This window comes from Saimiri boliviensis, chromosome 8 (genome assembly GCF_048565385.1).
Source record: "Saimiri boliviensis isolate mSaiBol1 chromosome 8, mSaiBol1.pri, whole genome shotgun sequence".
NCBI lineage: Eukaryota > Metazoa > Chordata > Mammalia > Primates > Cebidae > Saimiri > Saimiri boliviensis.
In genome coordinates, this window is record NC_133456.1 from 72,022,924 (window position 1) to 72,042,246 (window position 19,323).

At 46.8% G+C, this 19,323-nt stretch overlaps 1 protein-coding gene across 8 annotated transcripts in view; it reads right to left on the reverse strand.

Annotated features, from left to right (window-relative positions):
* The window catches only part of MCF2L2 (MCF.2 cell line derived transforming sequence-like 2), a 250,817-nt gene that overhangs the window by 112,082 nt on the left and 119,412 nt on the right, over positions 1-19,323 (reverse strand). For 7 of the 8 annotated variants that reach the window (XM_074404602.1, XM_074404600.1, XM_039478831.2 and 4 more), the window contains 4 exons: positions 18,656-18,775; positions 7,905-8,096; positions 4,784-4,975; positions 3,128-3,305 (listed from right to left, as the gene is read on the reverse strand). In XM_074404602.1, coding sequence (XP_074260703.1) covers positions 3,128-3,305; positions 4,784-4,975; positions 7,905-8,096; positions 18,656-18,775 — 682 coding nt within the window. The remainder of the gene's footprint in view (positions 1-3,127; positions 3,306-4,783; positions 4,976-7,904; positions 8,097-18,655; positions 18,776-19,323) is intronic. The other variant, XM_074404603.1, reaches the window with a different exon arrangement.

A 19,323-nucleotide genomic window follows, 5' to 3' on the forward strand; every position in this document is an offset into this window, starting at 1 on the left:
TGTCTGTGGTATATGTATGCATGTGTGTTAGAGTGTGTATGCAGATGTGTGTGTGTGTTTGCAGACAAAAGTTCAGGAAAAAAAAATCCCTAAATGTTATCAAGGCTTCATTCTAAGGATTCTAGGATACATGACGGAAGACAAGGAACTGTAAATTGTACTAAGTGGAGAACTACCAAAACACCCCAGAATTTCCCGATAAGCAAAAATGAAAGAATATATTGCTAACAGGCCAGGCATGGTGGCTCACAACTGTAATTCCAGCTCATAGGGAGGCAGAGGCGGGAGGATAGCTTGAGCCCAGGAGTTCAAAACCTGCCTGGGCAATATAGCGAGACACCGTTGTCCACAAAAAGGAAAAAATGAAGACAAAAAAATTTGTTACTAATAGACTCCCCAACAATAAATACTAACAGAAGCTCTTTATTCTGAAGAGAAATGACACAAGGTATTAACTCAAAGGAATGAAGGAAATAAGGAATGAAGAACCCCAGAAATGGTGAATAAGGAGGTATGTACACACACACACACACACATACACACACACACATACACACATATTTCTCTTAATTTGACAAATGACTATTTAAAGCAAAAATTATAATGCCATATTGGGGGTTTAACATATATAGATGTAAGATTTATAATAAGAATAGCACAGAGGACAGATGGGGAGCATACAGAAGCAAAATGTTGTAAATTTCCTATATTTTGCATAGAGTGGTATGAAACTCACTCAACAGATCATGACAAAGATGCATATGATAATCCCTAGTCTGGGTGAAAAACAATGCAAAGAGATATGATAACAAGCCAACAGAGAAATTAAAACGAAATATTAAAAAATATTTACTAACCCAAAAGGCAGGAAAGGAGGAAAAAAGGAAAAAAAAGCACATGGGACATATAGGATATCAAAACAGGAGCTCGAAATCCAACTAGATCAATACTTACGTAGGATATAAACATAAAAATCTCATCACTCCAATTAAGGGCAGAGGTAACCATGTATAAAAAGGTAAGGCCCAACTATATGCTGCCTACAACAAATGTACTTTAAATGCAAAGACAGATGAAAAAAATAGATCGTACAAACACTAAGCGTGAGAGAACTGGAATGGCTGTGACGGTATCAGACAAAATATACTTTTTTTTTTTTTTTTTTTTGAGACGGGGTTTCGCTCTTGTTACCCAGGCTGGAGTGCAATGGCGCGATCTCGGCTCACCGCAGCCTCCGCCTCCTGGGTTCAGGCAATTCTCCTGCCTCAGCCTCCTGAGTAGCTGGGATTACAGGCACGTGCCACCATGCCCAGCTAATTTTTTGTATTTTTAGTAGAGACGGGGTTTCACCATGTTGACCAGGATGGTCTTGATCTCTCGACCTCGTGATCCACCCGCCTCGGCCTCCCAAAGTGCTGGGATTACAAGCTTGAGCCACTGCGCCCGGCCGACAAAATAGACTTTAAGAGTATTTCTAGAGATAAGGAGGAAAGGAGAGCCATTTCATAATTATAAAAGGGCTGATATATATGAAAGACATAGAAACCATGAATATGTATTTGCTTAATGACAGAGCTTCACAATTACACAACACAACAAATGACATGTACATCCTGCCCAAGGCCAGTTATCCAAGAATGTAAAGTTGTTTTACCATTTGAAAACAAATCGTTGTAATTTACCATATTAACAAATAGAGAAGAAAAACCATATCAGAATCTCCATACAGGGACCAAATAAACATTTGAAAAAGTCAATAAACATTTACAATAAAAACTCAAAAAAAAAAAAAAAAAAAAAAAAGAAATAGAAGGGAATTTCCTCAATCTGATAAAAGACATCTGCGAAAAACCTATAGCTAACATCCTACTTAAAGGCGCAATGTGAACTCTTTCCCTAACGCTGGGGAAAGATGAGGATGTCTGCTCTCCGCATTTCGAGTTAACCCGGTAGCGGAGGGCCCAGTCATTATAATATGACAAAAAAAAAAAAAAAAAAAAAGTATAAAGATCGAAACAGAAAAAGTCAAAGCATCCCTATTCACAGATGATAGGATCGTATCTCTACAGAAATCGATTCCTATTCTTAATTATATATGGTAAATTCCATTCATTATAGGGTTAAAAAATGTGAAATGCCTAAGGCCTTTGCACTCAAAACTATTGCATTGTTGACAGAAATTAAAGATGACCTAAATAACAAGTTCTAACCTATTCATTAATTGAAAACTCAGGATTTGTAAGATAATAGTTCTCTCCAAATTGGCTCATATAGTCAGTATAATCCCTATCATAATCCCAGCAGAAATTGAAAGGTGATTCTAAAATTCATGGAAAAATGAAAAGGACTTAAAATAGCCAAAACAATGTTGAAAAAGAACAATGTTGGGACATTACATGACCTGGTCTTAAAGGCTAATAAGCTATGGTAATCAAGACCCTGTGGGATGAGAGTAAGAACTTACCTATTTTTTTTTTAAATCTTCTCAACCAATTTTACTACTTCATTGCTAATAAAATGTGGGCCTTCTAAAGGTCCTAAATGAGGTCTGTTTTATGCTGCTATTACTATGTTGTTATTATTATGAAGCATTTTTATTTTATTTTATTTGCTTTTTGAGACACAGTCTCACTCTGTTGCCCAAGCTGGATGGAGCACAGCAGTGTGATCTCGGCTCACTGCAAACTCTGTCGCATGTTCAAGCAATTCTCCTGCCTCAGCCTCCCAAGTAGCTGGGATTACAGGTGTCTGCCATCACGCCAGGCCAATTTTTGTATTTTTAGTAGAGACAGGGTTTCACGATGTTGACCAGGTTGGTCTCTAACTCCTGACCTCAGGTGATCCGCCCACCTTAGCCTCCCAAAGTGCTGGGATTCAGGCGTGAGCCACCAAGCCCAGCCTGTGATGCATTTTTGCTATTCTTTCAATAGACAGTGTGTTTCTCCCTGCATCCAGGCACGTGGTGTTACGTAAGTGTTCATGTCATCCATGTCTGCACTATGCCCTGTCTGTTTTAATAGTGTCTGTTAAAACAACGACCATTATCCATCATAGACAACCAGTCTCAGTCCTCATGGTGCTGATGAAACACCAAAGCCACAAAGCTGCTTTTCCTGAAATAACGTACCCGAGGTGGGGGGCCGGCTGGTTTTTGATGACACCCATTTTGGTGAGGACTCGGGATGTGGGGCCACAGGTTGCACTGGACGAGTCTGTTTGGCTGCCAGTTTCATCAGACTCATTTGCCTCTTGTGAAATACTTCCTGCACATCGCCCAGCCTCTGCAGGACTTGCTGGGCTTTGGCCTGTAGTAACGAAAGCAAATCATGATTAAAGTGTCTCTCTGCATACAGCCTGAGGACGCAAAGCATTTCCTTTCTCGAACCTTCCCCTACTCCCCACATCCCTACCTCCCTCAGGTGACCCCCCACCCCGGGCATCATTATGCAAGATGTGTCCTGCCATGCTTCAGAATTGTGCTTCTAAGGATCAGCTTCTCCTACTTGAGACCCTCCAGGGCAATGCATTCTTTCACTATGGTGTCTCCAGTGCCTGGAACACCCTGGCACAGGAGTTTGAGACCAGCCTGGTCAACTTGGTGAAACCCCGTCTCTACTAAAAACACAAAATTAGCCAAGTGTGGTGGCGGGCGCCTGTAATCCCGGGTACTCGGGAGGCTGAGACAGGAGAATAGCTTGCTCGGGAGGCAGAGGTTGCAGTGAGCTGAGATTGCACCACTGCACTCCAGCCTGGGCGACAGAGCAAGACTCTGTCTAGAAAATAAAAATAAAAATAAACAAACAATTAGAATACAGTGCGGTTTACATCATGTTAGATAGAGCAAAGGCTCTTAGCCTGAGTCCATGGATGGACTTCAGAGCATTCCCCAGAGTGACATCAACAGTGAAGACAGGCTGGACCCTCCCTGTTCCAGCCTGCTCCTCCACGGCATCCTCTCTCCCCTGCCCTCTGCCCAGGAAGCTCCTACAGCAGAGGTGCAGACCAGGCGATGAGGCTCTCAGAGGAAGGTGATCTATGGCCAACGCTGCTGGCTTCATGGAAGAATGCGCTTCGCAAACGCAAATCCGATCAACTTACTCCCCTGCTTAAATCCAAACTCCGTCCTGTGGCCCACAAAGCCCACCCTGCCTGCCTCTCTCTGACCTCACCCCAGACACACTTCTGTTGCTCTCCAGCTTCCAGCAGCCTGGCCTTTTGGTCTGCACCATGCCAGGCTCCCTCAGGCCTGGACGCTTTGCACAGGCTGTTCCTCCTGTCTGGAAAGGCTCTCGCATCTTCTCGTTTTCCATGCTTTAGCTGAAGTGACCCTTCCTGAGAGCCTTCTCTGACCCCAGACCAGGCCAAGTTCCTCTGCCACATGCCTGACCCTAATCCCTCCTTGACAGCACTTACATCAGCTTGTAACACATTTTTGTGTGATTATTGTGTTAATGTCAGCCTCTCCCACGAAACTGCAGGCTCAGTGAGGTTGGAAGCGTGCTTGTTTCTGCTCACCGTGGTGGCCTAGCATGTAGCACAGCGTGGGGTATGTCAGAAATGCTCATAAGCATTAACAGAGAAATGACTCATTTAGGCAGACAAAGTGTCAGTGTGCCAGGACGTTCAGGCCGGGAGGCTAAGAGGCCATAGGAGGGCTTCAGAACCAGTTAGCCGACGCGATACCGCCTGCTCAGGACACCCTGCGTGTACTTTATCAGGAAGAAGGTACAGTGCCTCCCTCCCCTTCTGTTTCCCAACCACAGCATCAACTCAGGAGCATTACCTTTGCATCGAGGGTGAGTAGCAACTCAAACTCGTCGTAAAACTCCTTGGGGCTGAGCAACGGGTCCTCCTTGGCTGTGTCCAGGAATGTCGCAATGTCGTTCAAGGCGCTGTCAACCCCCTCTCGAGACTGGCACTTGTCTACAGCTTGGGAAGCCAAGAGGTAGATTCCTGCCTCACACCATTGACTGACCTTTAGGAAAGAAACAGTGCCCTGTGTGCTTAGCCTGACCACAACTCAGAGCCACCATCGTTCTCAGCATGTCTGAGCTTGTAAGATGTCTACAAGGATTCTGAGACAATGGGAAATTGTCACGGGACAGCATAAAGTATAAGGGGTCTAACCACAGCAAATTATACTAAGAGGGGGACAAGCCCAAACCAATTTACACCTGTTCACTTATCAGAGAAGGCACCTGGTCAGCAAAATGAGTCATACACCATTCTTCTCTCTTCCACGGACAGTAGTTGCTACATCTCTAGGAGACAGCTAAATATATATTTAATTTGAGACAAGGTCTCACTCTGTCACCCAGGCTGGAGTGCAGCAGTGTGAACACGGCTTACTGCAGCCTAGAGAGGTCCCTCCCAGCCTCAGGGGATCCTCCCGGCTTAGCCTCCCAAGTAGCTGGGGCTGCAGACACATGCCACCACACCAGGCTAATCTCTCTTTTCTTTTCTTTTCCTTCCTCTTTCTCTCTCTCTTTCTTCCTTTTTCTTCCTCTCCTTTCTCTTTCTCTCCTTCCTTTGCTTTCTTTCCTTTCCTTTCTCTCTTTTAACGGGTTTTCTTTTCTTTTGACAGGTTTTAGCCATGTTGCCCAGGCTGGTCTCGAACTCTTGGGCTCAAGCAATCCTCCCACCTCAGACTCCCAAAGTGCTGGGATTACAGGTGTAAGGCCCTGCACTGCCCAGCCTTATAGCTAAATACCCCTTAGGCTGGTCGAAACACAGAGCAAGGTAATGAATGGCTTTTCGGCTTTACCTGCTAGGCCACTTGTCTTGCATCCTAACTGGTTACCAGAACACACGGTGATTAATGAGACATTAGACTTGGCCCTAACATCTCCTGGGAGAAGGGAGTGTCCCTTTAAAAAAAAAAACACAACTTTCCTCTCTGGATTCCCAGGTAATGCCTGTTTGCATTTACTGGTGTTTGACTTTCCGAAGGAAGCAAGAATGCAAAGCTTTGTAGTTCAGCACAGCAATATTCAAAGTTTCAGGACGCTGGGAGGACATCAGATAGGTGATGAATTCTAATTATTCAATTTATAGAAAAAGACTCATGTTCGTTACTCTTTTGAACTCCACTGAGACACTTGAATAGAAAGACAGGGACCCTTATGCCACTTGAAGAGTGATGTGAAACGAAGCTCCCAGCTCAAGCACATCTGCACTTGATGTGACCCAAAAAGCAATATAACTATCCCGAGAAAAAAGATCTAAATGGAACACTTCAAAGCAGTTATCTAAGTGGGAAAGAGTATTATATTTAAAATAAAATCAATATATAACTTACATTTGGTTAAGTTAAATATTTATGATAGGCAATTTAAGATCAATATGATAGGCAACTTAAATGTTTTATCTTACTTTTTTCCTAGATTATTTACAGTGAATATGTACGACATTTAGAATACTAAATAGCAATAAAGAGATTTCAGAATTAATAGCTACCATTATGCAGGGATATGGGATAGTGGGATATGTATGTGCCCATGAGTAACCTTTTTCTTCCTGTATTTTTGGATTTCCACAATAACATGTATTCATGCTTTGATATATACTTTGAAAACTTTCTCTTCACATATCATGTTTAGATCTGCGAAAAACAATAGGCTGGGGGCTTCTGAGTTACTATAGCTACTTGCTCTCTCTCTACCCCCCCCAACACACACACACACACACACACACACACACACACACACACACACACACCACACACACCAGGCTTACTATCTCTGGAGCAGAAATGGAGTTGGGAAAGCAGAAGTGGATTCTGCAGTGAGCTCAGCACACACAGCTGGCTGCGCACCAGCCCCTTCAGAGCCACTTGCTTCTGGAACAACTGGATTTCATTGATCCTAAAATCCCTTTTGCCATGGGATGAGGTAAGCAGCCCGGGTGGGTGCCCCCTGCCATGTGAGAGGAGCAGCTGTGGGGATGGAGCATGCTGACTCACTGCCATCAGCCACATGCTGGCTGGGAACAGCTGACGGGGAAGGCTCCAGAAACAGTGCTCCTGCTGACTGGGAACACACCCTAGAGGTCACCTCCAAAGGGCACCAGTGTTTGCACACCCCTGCCCCTGCGAGGCCCCTTACGTGCGGCCTTGCCGTCTATCCTGTGACGCCTGCGTGTGGCATCTGGCAGGCCTGACTTCAATTCTGCCTTCCTGTTTGCACCACGTGTGGTCTTGGGTGGTCACTTATCCCAAGGTTTCCTGGTGTCATCCCTGCACCACCTGCACCAGAATCACTCAGGCACTTTACTAAAAGACTAGTTCCTGGACAATATTCCAGACCTACTGACACTGGGTCTCCAGGGCAGTGCTTGAGGGAAACTGCCACATAACAGCTCGCTAGGTGATTCTCGTGGGCGAAACTTCCAGACCCAGCAGAGCATCAACTTCTGCCTCTGCACAATGAGGCCCTTCCTCAGAGGGCGCCTTGAGGGTTATAAACAGATGACATAATTAGGTTCCTGATAGGAAGACAGCAGGGGCTCAATACATGGTAGGGGTATAAGATGGTCCTTATGACTAAGCTTCTCCAAAGAGAGTCCAAATCCTTGCCTTTCTATGAGGGAAGCACTCTGCAACTATAGTGCATGGTTCTCTGTACACCTGAAAGGAAATCAAGCGTTCCCACAGAGCCAGGCCAAAACACACTAAGCCTGGCTCCACACAGATAGACACGGGCTTTAGTTCATGCTAATGGCATGTGGTGGCATGGCCAGAGCACTTTGGACCTTCAATACCTCTACAACCTAGGATCCGCTCAGGTTTTCATGACTCTTGAACTTGAACCTGTCGGCAGTCACGTCAGGAAGGGAGGACAAGTATGACAGAAGCCTCTTCACAGAAAACCTTGCAGACGTCATGTTCTTGGCTGTGCGCTGCTCACCTTGTCCAGCTGTCTGTGCAATTCCAAGGACTTTCCAAAAACGTCCCGTTTCTTCTTGTTTTCATTGATGAAATCGTCACAGAGGTGCCTGAGCTCCACGCACTGGGGCCTGATGGCATCTGCTGCATCATGGTGGCTTTGGATGAGCTGGTCCCCAACCAGTGCCAGCAGCTGTGCCTTTTCCAGGGGCTCCTGCAAAGTGAACATCCACAGCCAGGCCTCAGAAGTCAGGGTTTCGTGAGGCTGACAGCTCCCTGGTACCCTACGCTCCAAGCCTGGAGGGAGGCGGGGGAGATGCTGACCCAGGACGAAGGCTGGAGAACCTCAGAAAGCTCTGAATGGTTCCGGGCCCAGGAAGCTGAGCCTGGCCCAGAGCTGTCCACACTCTCAACAACAGCAGTCATTCATTCATATACCTGCTGAGTTCTGGGCTAGACACTGAGGATGCAGTGTTAACAAGTCAAACACTATCAGATTAATGGAGAATTCAGCTACTAACTAAATCATACAAACTATTAAATTATTAGAATTGCAATAAACTCTGGGGCAGAGAAGCTCGGAGCGCACATTGTAAGAGATTCTGAATAGCGCTATTAACTACAGGAACAAGAACAGGGACTCACACTTGTCTTTGAGGAGAGTTGAGGGTGAGCTGAGGTGGAGACACTGGTGAAAATTGGGTTTGGACAACTCGAAGGTGGTCACGACACTTAAGAAATATGCTTATCTAGGCCAGGCGTGGTGGCTCACACCTGTAATCCCAGCACTTTGGGAGGCCAAGGTGGGTGGATCACGAGGTCAGGAGTTTGAGACCAGCCTGACCACATGGTGAAACCCTGTCTCTACTAAAAAAACAAAAATTAGCCGGGTGTGGTGGTGGGTGCCTGTAATCCCAGCTACTCAGGAGGCTGAGGCAGGAGAATCACTTGAACGTAGGAGGCGGTGATTGCAGTGATCCGAGATCACACCACTGCACTCCAGCCTGGGTGACAGAGCGAGACTCTGTCAAAAGAAGGAATGAAAGAAGGAAAGGAGGGAGGGAGGGAGGAAGGAAGGAAAAGAAATACACTTTTTTAAACCCTTCCCAAGGCCTGCAAGGACCCTGTCTACACTGATCCCATCTGCGCTGTCCCCGTCCATGGTGATCCTGTCTACACTGACCCCGTCCGCGCTGGCCCTGTCTGCGCTGACCCCCGTCTGCGCTGACCCCCCATCTGTGCTGACCCCCTATCTGTGCTGACCCCATCTGCGCTGATCCCGTCTACGCTGATCCAGTCTGCGCTGGCCCCGTCTGCACTGACCCAATCTGTACCAATCCTGTCTACACTGACCCCGTCTACACTGATCTTGTCTACACTGACCTCGTCTACACTGATCCCATCTACACTGATCCCGTCTTCTCATCACATTTCCTACCTCTTTCTGCATGATACTTTGCTCTAACCATGTGCCAAGTTTCCTGTTTTTTAAGCATTCCTTCATTCATCTGTCTCATATTGCTGAGAACCTACTATGTGCCAAACACTGTCATAGATGCTGGGGTTTCATTGGTAAAGAAAGTAGGCAAAAATCCCGACCTCATGAAATGAAGCTTACATTTTAATGGAAGACAGAGGCAATAAACGATGGCATGTGCAGATTATACAGCATCTTAGACAGCCGCGAGTACATGGAGAAAGCTTAGACCAGGCGTCCCCAAACTACGGCCCCCGGGCTGTATGCGGCCCCCTGAGGCCATTTATCTGCCCCCCCCCCCCCCCGCTGCAATTCAGGAAGGGGCACCTCTTTCATTGGTGGTCAGTGAGAGGAGCACAGTATGTGGCAGCCCTCCAACAGTCTGAGGGACAGTGAACTGGCCCCCTGTGTAAAAAGTTTGGGGACGCCTGGCTTAGACAGTGGGAGGGCAGGGAGTGCTGGAACTGGTGTTTTAAACTGGATTGTGAGAGAAGGTCTCCCTGAGAAGGAGCTATTCCAGCTATGCAGAAAAGACTTCTCATAGAAAGCCTGAGAGTAGGCCAGGCACAGTGGCTGGCCTGTAATCCCAGCACTTTGGAAGGCTGAGGTGGGTGGATTGCCTGAGCTCGGGAGTTTGAGACCAGTCTGGGCAACACAGTGAAACCCCATCTCTACTAAAACACAAAAAATTAGCCAGGTGTGGCAGCATGCACCTGTAGTACCAGCTACTCTGGAAGTTGAGGCAGGAGAATTGCTTGAACCTGGGAGGTGGAGGTTGTGGTGAGCTGAGATTGTGCCACTCCAGCCTGGGTGACAGAGCAAGATGCCACATCTTCAAAAAAAAAAGGAAAAACAAAAAGAAAAGAAAGCCTGAGACTACCAGCCTTAGAAAGAGCTGACTGCAAGACTGGCCCTTTGTTGGCATCTAGGAACTTAGATTTGGGGAAAGTTCCTTTCATTTCCTGATAAGAATAGTTCACAATGCTTGAACTCTTTGTGCAAACAGTATGGTTTACGGTGATTACCTGCTTTCCTTCTGAGACTCTGGAAACTTGCTACTTGCCGGACAGAAGTTGCCCACATGACCAGCCACCAGTAAAAGCTCTGTGCATTGAGTCTGTCATGAGCTTCCCTGGCAGACAACATTTCACACGTGTTGTTACAACCCGCAGATGGGGGGCAGGAAGCAGGTCCTGTGTGACTCCCACAGGAGAGGATTCGAAGAGGCTTGTGCCCGGTTTCCTCCATACGTCACCTGGCGTGCCTTTCCCCTTTGCTGATTTTGCTTAGTACTTTGTCATCATAATAGCTCATAACTCTAACACAGCTGCATGCAGAATCCTCCCAGTGAATCTTCAAATTTGCACATGGTCCTGGGAGTGCTCTGGACACAAGCCAAGACCTGAAGTCAGGCACAAGCCACAGGGCATTTGGCTGGGAGGTGAGGGAGCGTCTGACAAGTTCGGGTAGCAGGAAGGAGGCCAGTGTGGCTGCCGCCGAGGGAGCAGGCAGGAAGTGAGTAGCAGCAGCCAGAGGAAAGAGGGGGTTCCGTGGGGAGGGCCTCACTGCCCTGTGAGCAGTGTGGCTTTATTCTCATTGTGAGAAGGATCTCGCTCATGTTTTTGAAAGGACTGCTTCATGTACAGTATCCAGAATAAGAGGAAACACAGGAGACCTGGAGGCCCGGCTGCTGTAGGAACCCAGCTGAGAGCTACGGCTTCTGCCTGACTCACGGCCCTTCTCCGGACTGTTCTTCCCTGGTTCCTGCAGAGCGGAGCTCCTGGTCACCTCCTCACAGGCTTTCCCCGGCTACTGGATCTCAAGTCATTCTCTACAACCCGACACCCACTCACCTAGACCCTCTCCCTCACTTTAATTCTTTAACACACTTACAGGTACTGATCGACTTACGACCTATGCAGCTTACGACCATTCGACTTTACGACCACAGTCGCTAGCCACAACTGCTCCGCGTCTGGCAGCGCAAACGTTGCCCAGCTTGGCGGACGACAGTGCGGACCAGCTTCCAGCAGTGCTGCCATCTCCGCGTGTACCATTTCAACTGTTATCCCAGACTCGGTACAGCAATTTGTGTTTTGTACATGTTTATATATTTTGATATGTTTTGCAATTGGGAAAATGTTTCCTATGGTATTTTTCACACCTGTATTTTGTAATTTTGTATGTTTTGCAAATATTAAACCAGTTGTACTGGTAATGCAGTGTTTTACTTAAACCTGGCGAATGTAAAAATAAGAAACAAAATGGTGTAGAGATGATACAAATGGCATAAAATGAACCAAGAAAATTATGATACATAATAATGAAAGAAAATTATGATAAAATATGACTTAAAGATTTTTATAACATCATTTCACAGTACTGTACATATCGCCTACTCGACTTACAACCAAATCGTGTTACGACCAGTCTGTCGGAACCAATCGTGGTCGTAAGTCGAGCACCAGCTCTCTCTCTATCTAAACACTATTTATTTCCTTTAGTGTAGAGTTCCTCCCTCCTCCACTCACTCCCACCCACATGTAAGTTCCACAGGAGCATTTAGTAGTCATCCAATAAATATTTATCAACAAAACGAATGAATGAGCCAACAAGCTAGATGAGGCAGGGATCTGCTTGGCTGGGACTACTTGATGCGATCTGGCCTTTGGCATCAACGCAGACTGCCACATTCCAAAGGGTCTCCAGGAGCAGAGAGCCCGCGGGCCCTCCCCCCAGCCACATCAGGCATCCAGCCCATCCCATCTGCTCTGCTTTAGCTGTTCACAGTAACGTAAGGAGTCACGGCCACTCCAGGTGCGTTCAACCTGCCCCTCTCTTCACTTGCTCTGTTTATGGTTTCCAGGATTTCCAAACCCTTCTCCTACTCTCCCACACATGGAAGCCCTTCAGGGCCCATCGCCTCTTAATGCCTTTCAGATTCTGACCCCATCTGCCACTTCCTGGCCACTGCTGGCTCCGGCCTCATGCCTTCTCATGGGGACAGTTGGCCTCGCTGCTTTTCTTCAGGTTCTCCTTCAAATCAGGCTCCAGGCAGCTGACAAAGGAGCAATTCCAACACATCTTATGAAGTTACCTCACTCCCAAGCTTCACGCCCTTTCCTGGGCCCCCAAAGTCTTCAGGAGCAAGCTTAAACTTTTGAGCAATGCAAACAGGGCCTTTTGTTATCTAGCTCATACCTGGGTGTGCCTCTTAACAAGTCCTCCTCCACTTCCTCAACTCCATTCTCTGCTGCAACCATACTAATGACCCAAGCGTTGTTCCCCAAATACTCAGGCCGCCTCAGGCCTCCACGCCTTCTCCATCTGTTGTCTGCCTAGGAAGCCCATCCTTCCCTACTCCCCCTCAATCCCCCTCCTCTGGGGCCAATGTGATCTGCATCTCATTTCAGACTTCACCTTCTCCAGAAAACTTTCTCTGTGTTTCTCCTGATCAGAGCACCTGCTTCATTGTGCTGTGACCATTTATCTGCTGCCTGCATGATGCCACAGACCCTTCTGGTCCAAAACCAGCTCATATTCAACTGAAAACAGGCATGGTACATCTTAGGTACTTACAAATAAATGCTGCACAAAACAGAGAGGAGTAATGGCATAGAAACAAGCAACACGAATCAAGCAGTGGCTAGTCAAAGGACTGAGGCAAAAACACACAGAGCACTTGTTTGAAACAGCAGAGGCCCAGGCGCACTGGGTACGTCCCCTACAAGAAGATTGGAGTACTCATTCCCTGGGCAGTCATTTATTTTTATTTTTATTTTTGAGACGGAGTGAACTTGTTGTCCAGGCTGGAGTGCAATGGTGCAATCTCAGCTCACTGCAACCTCCGTCTCCTGGGTTCAAATGATTCTCCTGCCTCAGCCTCCCGAAGCTGGGATTACAGGCAGGTGCCACCACGCCCAGCTAATTTTTTGTATTTTTAGTAGAGATGGGGTTTCTCCATGTTGGTCAGGCTGGTCTTGAACTCCTGATCTCAGGTAATCCACCGGCCTCTGCCTCCCAAAGCACTGGGATTACAGGTGTGAGCCATCACGCCCCACCAGTGATTTTTCATTCATTCTTTTTTTTTTTTTTTTTTTTGAGACGGAGTTTCGCTCTTGTTACCCAGGCTGGAGTGCAATGGCGCGATCTCGGCTCACCGCAACCTCCGCCTCCTGGGCTCAGACAATTCTCCTGCCTCAGCCTCCTGAGTAGCTGGGATTACAGGCATGTGCCACCACACCCAGCTAGTTTTTTTGTATTTTTAGTAGAAGACGGGGTTTCACCATGTTGACCAGGATGGTCTCGATCTCGCGACCTCGTGATCCACCCGCCTCGGCCTCCCAAAGTGCTGGGATTACAGGCTTGAGCCACCGCGCCCGGCCGATTTTTCATTCTTTAGTTCACTGCTATGGCCTCAGAACTTAAACAGTACCTGGCATGGTAGGAGATGAATAAATGCAGAATGAATGACAGACCTTTCCTAGCACTGCCCAGCTCCTGCAGACTGAACATAGGACACGTTGCATAGCACAGAATGTATCCCTCTACCTCTGTAACACTGATAATGACAGCCAACGTTTCCTGGGAGCTTACTACACGCTAGGCACTGTTCTGAATGCTTTACGACTGTTTATTTCCTTAGCTCTTCACAACAAATCCTTTGACACAGGTGCTGTTTTACCAATGGGAAGTGGAGGCACCACGGTCCAAGGTGACCCAGCTACGAAAGAGAAGAGCCAGGCTTCAAACCCAGGCAGTCTGGCTCCAGGATCTGGCTCAGACCAACACACACAGAGAAAAATGGCTGTCCTTGTTCTGCCACAGCTCAGAGACCTCATTTGGTTGCTTGAACTTGTCTGACTTTAGTCAAATATAGAAACATGAAACTTGTCAAGAAAGTCTCTGTTGACTTTTTTTTTTTAAGTCTAGCTGCCTAATTTATTAAGAACAATGCAGAGTTTTCTGGGTCCAGGGAAATCCACCACAGGATACTTCCAAATTGCCCTGTGGTGATCAGAGCCTGGTCTTCCCTTGGCTTGCAGTATCTCACCCTTCAGAGCTGTCCAGAAGACATTTGAGGTGTTAGAGGAAGGTGTGAGTAACAGGTCCAAATAGGTCCAGGGAAAAACGTCCACAGAGGCAACTGAGGAGCAGACCGGATCCCGCCACCGTGTGGCTGGAAGGTCACTGTCACAGAAATGGAAGGTCACTGTCACAGAAATGGAAGGTCACTGTCACAGAAATGGAAGGGCAACAACAGTAGTTTCTGGCCACTGACCACCGACCACCGACCACATTGCAGGCCAACCACATTAAGTTCCCACCGCGCGTCTAACTCATTTAATCTCCACAGGGTCTCTGTGAGGTAGGAATTATTATTTCTGCTTTACAGATGAGGGGACCATATTCAGAAAGGCTAAGAAACACGACTAGGGTCACACAGCTGGTAGTTGTTAGAGCCAAGATTCGAATCCATCTCTATCTGGCTCCAAAACCTGTGTTCTTGTCACCAGCCCACTGCCCTCTCCGCATGTGCTGTGAAATCCTTCCAGTGCCTGCAAAGAAATGTACAGTGAAACCTCCAAATGGAAGCTTATTTTTTTTAGTTTATATACCTCCCACTCAAGATAAATAGCAACAAACTCTCCAAAGTAAAAAAGAAGGAGGGGAAAATGGCTAAAATCTGGTACTCTGATCACAAGCCCATCTGGGATCTTTTAGATGCTGAAAATTCCGGAAGGCTGGATAGTCAAGTTGCAGCTTAGAAGCTGCAATTCAGAAATCTTTATCGAAGTAGCAGTTTACTTCCCCTCCAGGACTCTACTGGTATAACAGTTGAGAGACGAGAGTGCCTATTAGAGGAGAAAACGCCGAGAAGCAAGTGATGCTACTCTATCAGGAACGCGGGAACAAACTCAGATGATCCACAGGGGTGGCGTGTGTGTGGGGAGGTGGCCCAGATGAAACAAGGAAGCGTTGAAACTGAATGATGGACACGTGGAGCTCACTGTGCCCATCTATCTGCTTCTGTGTGTGTTTGAAAATTTCACACACATACACAAAGCCATGACCCTCCAAGTAGATGGCATCCTCAGATGTTCGTGGCCTGGGTTCCCACACAGCACCCTTGTAGGGAGAGGTCAAGGCTGTAACCAGGTGGTTCCTCCACCCCGCCCTGGTCTGTTCCCTGCTGATCCTTCAGCAAAGGTCTCAGCATGGTCCCACAGTCAAAACAATGCAGCAAATTCTGCTTTTATAGAAGACCTTCCGTAAGTGGTTGAAACTATCGTTTTTCAGAATCAGGAAGGAACATTCAAAAGACTGCTAAACTCTCAAACTAGAACAAGACAAAAAACAGGCTGAATCAGCATGCGACTGGAGCCCGCTTGGTGAGTTGACTCTGAGGTTACTTGTGAGGATGATGTCACTCTGTGGAATACGGAAACTGGCACCATCCCCAGAGTCGGCGTGCGGCCGTGCTGGGAGGGAGCCGGCTTCTTAGTGCTGAGTAAAGGACAAACCCCAAGCAGCTATTTCAGACTGTGGCAGGACACAGCCTTGTTCCTTTAACACCTTAAAGGACAAATGGAAAGACTAGCCAAGCCACCTGTCTGAGAAGTCGGAGAGAAGAGATATTAAAAACAATCTCGGTTATGATGAGACAGCTTTGTCTGATTCACACAAAGGCAGAAAAACAGGTGTGCTGCATCCTTCAGGAAGCAAGTTTAGAAACCAGGTCTGCAAGTCACAGGATGTGACCAGTCTGCAAATCCTACAGGCTGTACAAGGCTGGCAAGTCAAGGTCATCCACGGGGGCTGGCCCGGCTGCTTCGAGAATGTTGCCCATGACAGGTGGGTCACAGCCTCACAGAGCATTCCTGTGTCCCATAACCACAGCTGTCATCCCTAGCTCTGGTTGTCCATTTTTGAAGCATATAACAAAGACCACAAGCTCAAGGAGGTGGGCGGAAAACAGAGTGTGAGGCAGTCCCACAGCTCCATCACCACTGTTCAAAACGCAGCCCAGAGCGCCTTCCAAGGCCTTTCTGTTCCACTGAGAATAGAATTCAAATTTCCACAAAAGATCTCAGGGTGCAACAGGACCACCTGGCCTCTGCTCGTCTCTGACCCCTCATTTCCTCCTGGCCCACCTGCTCTGGCAAAGTTCCTTGAACTCACCAAGCTCATTCCTGCTTTAAGACCTCTGCACCCGCCTTGATGCTATTCCCCAGGTCTTTGTGTGATTACACAGATCTCAGATCAAAGGTCACCTTCTCAGGCCTCTAGCCAAAGCAGCACCCCCAGTCACTTTCTATTATAGCTTGTTTTCTTTTTTATATCACTTGCTACTATCTGATTAATTTGATTGCTTTTTAATGAATTGTCTCTGTCCAGTAGAATGTAAGCTCCATAAGGGCAGAGTCTGGACTCTCTGGTTCACCACTGCATCCACACAACCATATATATATATGTTATCCACACAACCTAGGATAATACACACACACACACACACATCCTTCATATATATATGCTTTCATAGATATATGAAGGCATTTTTATTGAGGTACTTTTTAAAATAAATGAATAAACATATATAGTATTTATATTCAGTAAAAAATTCTTTAGAAAAAACTAAAATTATACGATTGGGGCTGTCCTGGAGAATCTAAGACACACAGTCATCATGTATATGAAACTCAACTTTTGCATCATTTGATAAATGTTCCTGACATCTCGTATGTCTTGAGCACTAGTTTATCTGTCAAACTATCACTGGTAAGAGAGTGCTCACCAGGGAGGGATGGGATTCTTGAGTGGGGATCTGGATATGCAGGTGGGTTCGTGTGTTCATGCATGTGCACAAGCACCCCCAGCTCAGAATCCACAACCCACAGCTCTTAGTCAGTGCGGCCTTTGTATACTTTGTGTTGTAGCCTTTAGGGGTGTGTGTCTCCAACTGTAATATACAAGTCAGTCTCCTGGGGATCTTCTTAAAATGCAGATTCCAATTCCAGGGTGGGGTCTGAGATTTCATATTTCTAATTAGCGCTCACTCAGGTGACATCTGTGCGCTGGCCAGAGGCTCACACTTTGAGAAGCAAATCTCTAGTACTGCAAAATTGCCATCTAAGAAACATGCCTTGAGATCAGCTAAGGAAGGAAGTGCTAATCATAGGGGACTTGGTGCCCAAGACACAAAAATATAGAGAATCTAATTTTAAACAAGCAGAAAGGCACTTCTCTGGAAAAAGATGACTCAGTTTTCTTCTTCTTCTTCTTTTTTTTAAACTTTTATTTTTTTTGAGATGGAGTCTTGCTCTGTCACCCAGCTGGAGTGCAGTAGCACTATCTCGGCTCACTGCAACCTCTGTTGCCCGGGTTCAAGTGATTCTCCTGCGTCAGCCTCTTGAGTAGCTGGGAGTACAGGCATGTGCCACCACATCTAGCTAAGTTTTTTGTATTTGGCAGGGATGGGGTTTCATCGTGTTGGCCAGGATGGTCTCGATCTCCTGACCTCATGATCCTCCCGTCTCAGCCTCCCAAAGTGCTAGGATTACAGGAGTGAACCACCACACCTGGCCAGTTTTCTTCATTTGTAATACACCAAATTCGTGCTTAAAATGGAATCATTTCTAAATGCTGACGTGTGTGCAGTTCTGGGGCACTGTTTGATTCCAGTGTGGGAATTGTAAAGTACATATTCTTTTATAAGTTCCATATTTACAACACTTGGGACATGAGAAAGGAGAGAGCCTGGCCAATTCTGTATAGCAATGGAACTCATGTGGACCAGTTTCCCCCATTTCACCAACTTGCTCCAGGTACAAAACCAGTTGTATTTTTTCCGGTTTCCCCTTTGAAAGTTTCCCATCCTTACTCCCAGCCCCACAGCCCCCAGTCCCCTAGTCCAGGCTCCAGGGACGAGCTCAAGCCGATTGGTGAGACTCTGAGTTAAATGTTCTGGTGAGTGATGAGCCTGTTGGGACCTTCTCCCCCTCGGCTGCTGACCATGTGAGAGGGCAGGGCTGTCCAGAGTCCTCAGCCCACCTGAGCATCCAGCCGCAACTGTACGCTCTGGTGGCTTTGACAGAACTCTGTGCTGCCCGTATTATTCATGGCAGTTGTTAATGTGCGTCTCTCCATGGGATCCTGGGGGGAGAATGGGGTGACTGAAGGGCAGGACTGCGTACTCCTGTGTCCTTTAGTAAGCGTCTGATAGTGATGGCTGGACACGATCCATCATCGTCCACAGCAGCCCCCTTCCCAGTACACGAAAATGTCAGAAAGCAAACCTGGCTTTTCTCCTCCAGTTTTCTGTGTTCCTTAAGAAGTTGCTCCACGTGCATCACGCTGTCTCCAATGCCTGTAAACTCTGCTTGCTCTTCCAGCAAATTATCCAGGGCAAGCTTAGCCTACGAGACACATTAGAACAGTCCAGAAGTAAACCAACACATACTCACTTGGAGGCATGGGTTGTTACGCTTCGAGAAAACACAAAGCTCCAGAAAGGATTCACGACTTGTATATATCTATGTATGTTTAAAAAGTTTTTTTGCAGCTCACTAACTTCCAAATTAAGCTGGGGGTGCAGACACCTATAGCTGGTTTATTAGAACTATATTCAACAGATTATCAATCAAAAAGGAAGACAACTGGGCCCAGTGGCTCATGCCTGCAATCCCAGCACTTTGGGAGGCGAGGTAGGAGGACTGCTTGTACTCAGAAGTTTGAGAACAGCCTGGGGAACATGGGAGACCTCGTCTCTGCAAAAATGTAAAAAGAATGATCTGGTGTGGTGGTGGGGCATGCATGTAGCTCCAGCTACTTGGGAGGCTGAGGTGGGAGGATCGCTTGAGCCCAGAAGATCAAAGCTGCAGAAGGCCATGATTGCATCACTGCACTCCAGCCTGAGTGACAGAGCAAGACCTTGTTTCAAAAAAAAAAAAAAAAAAAAAAAAAG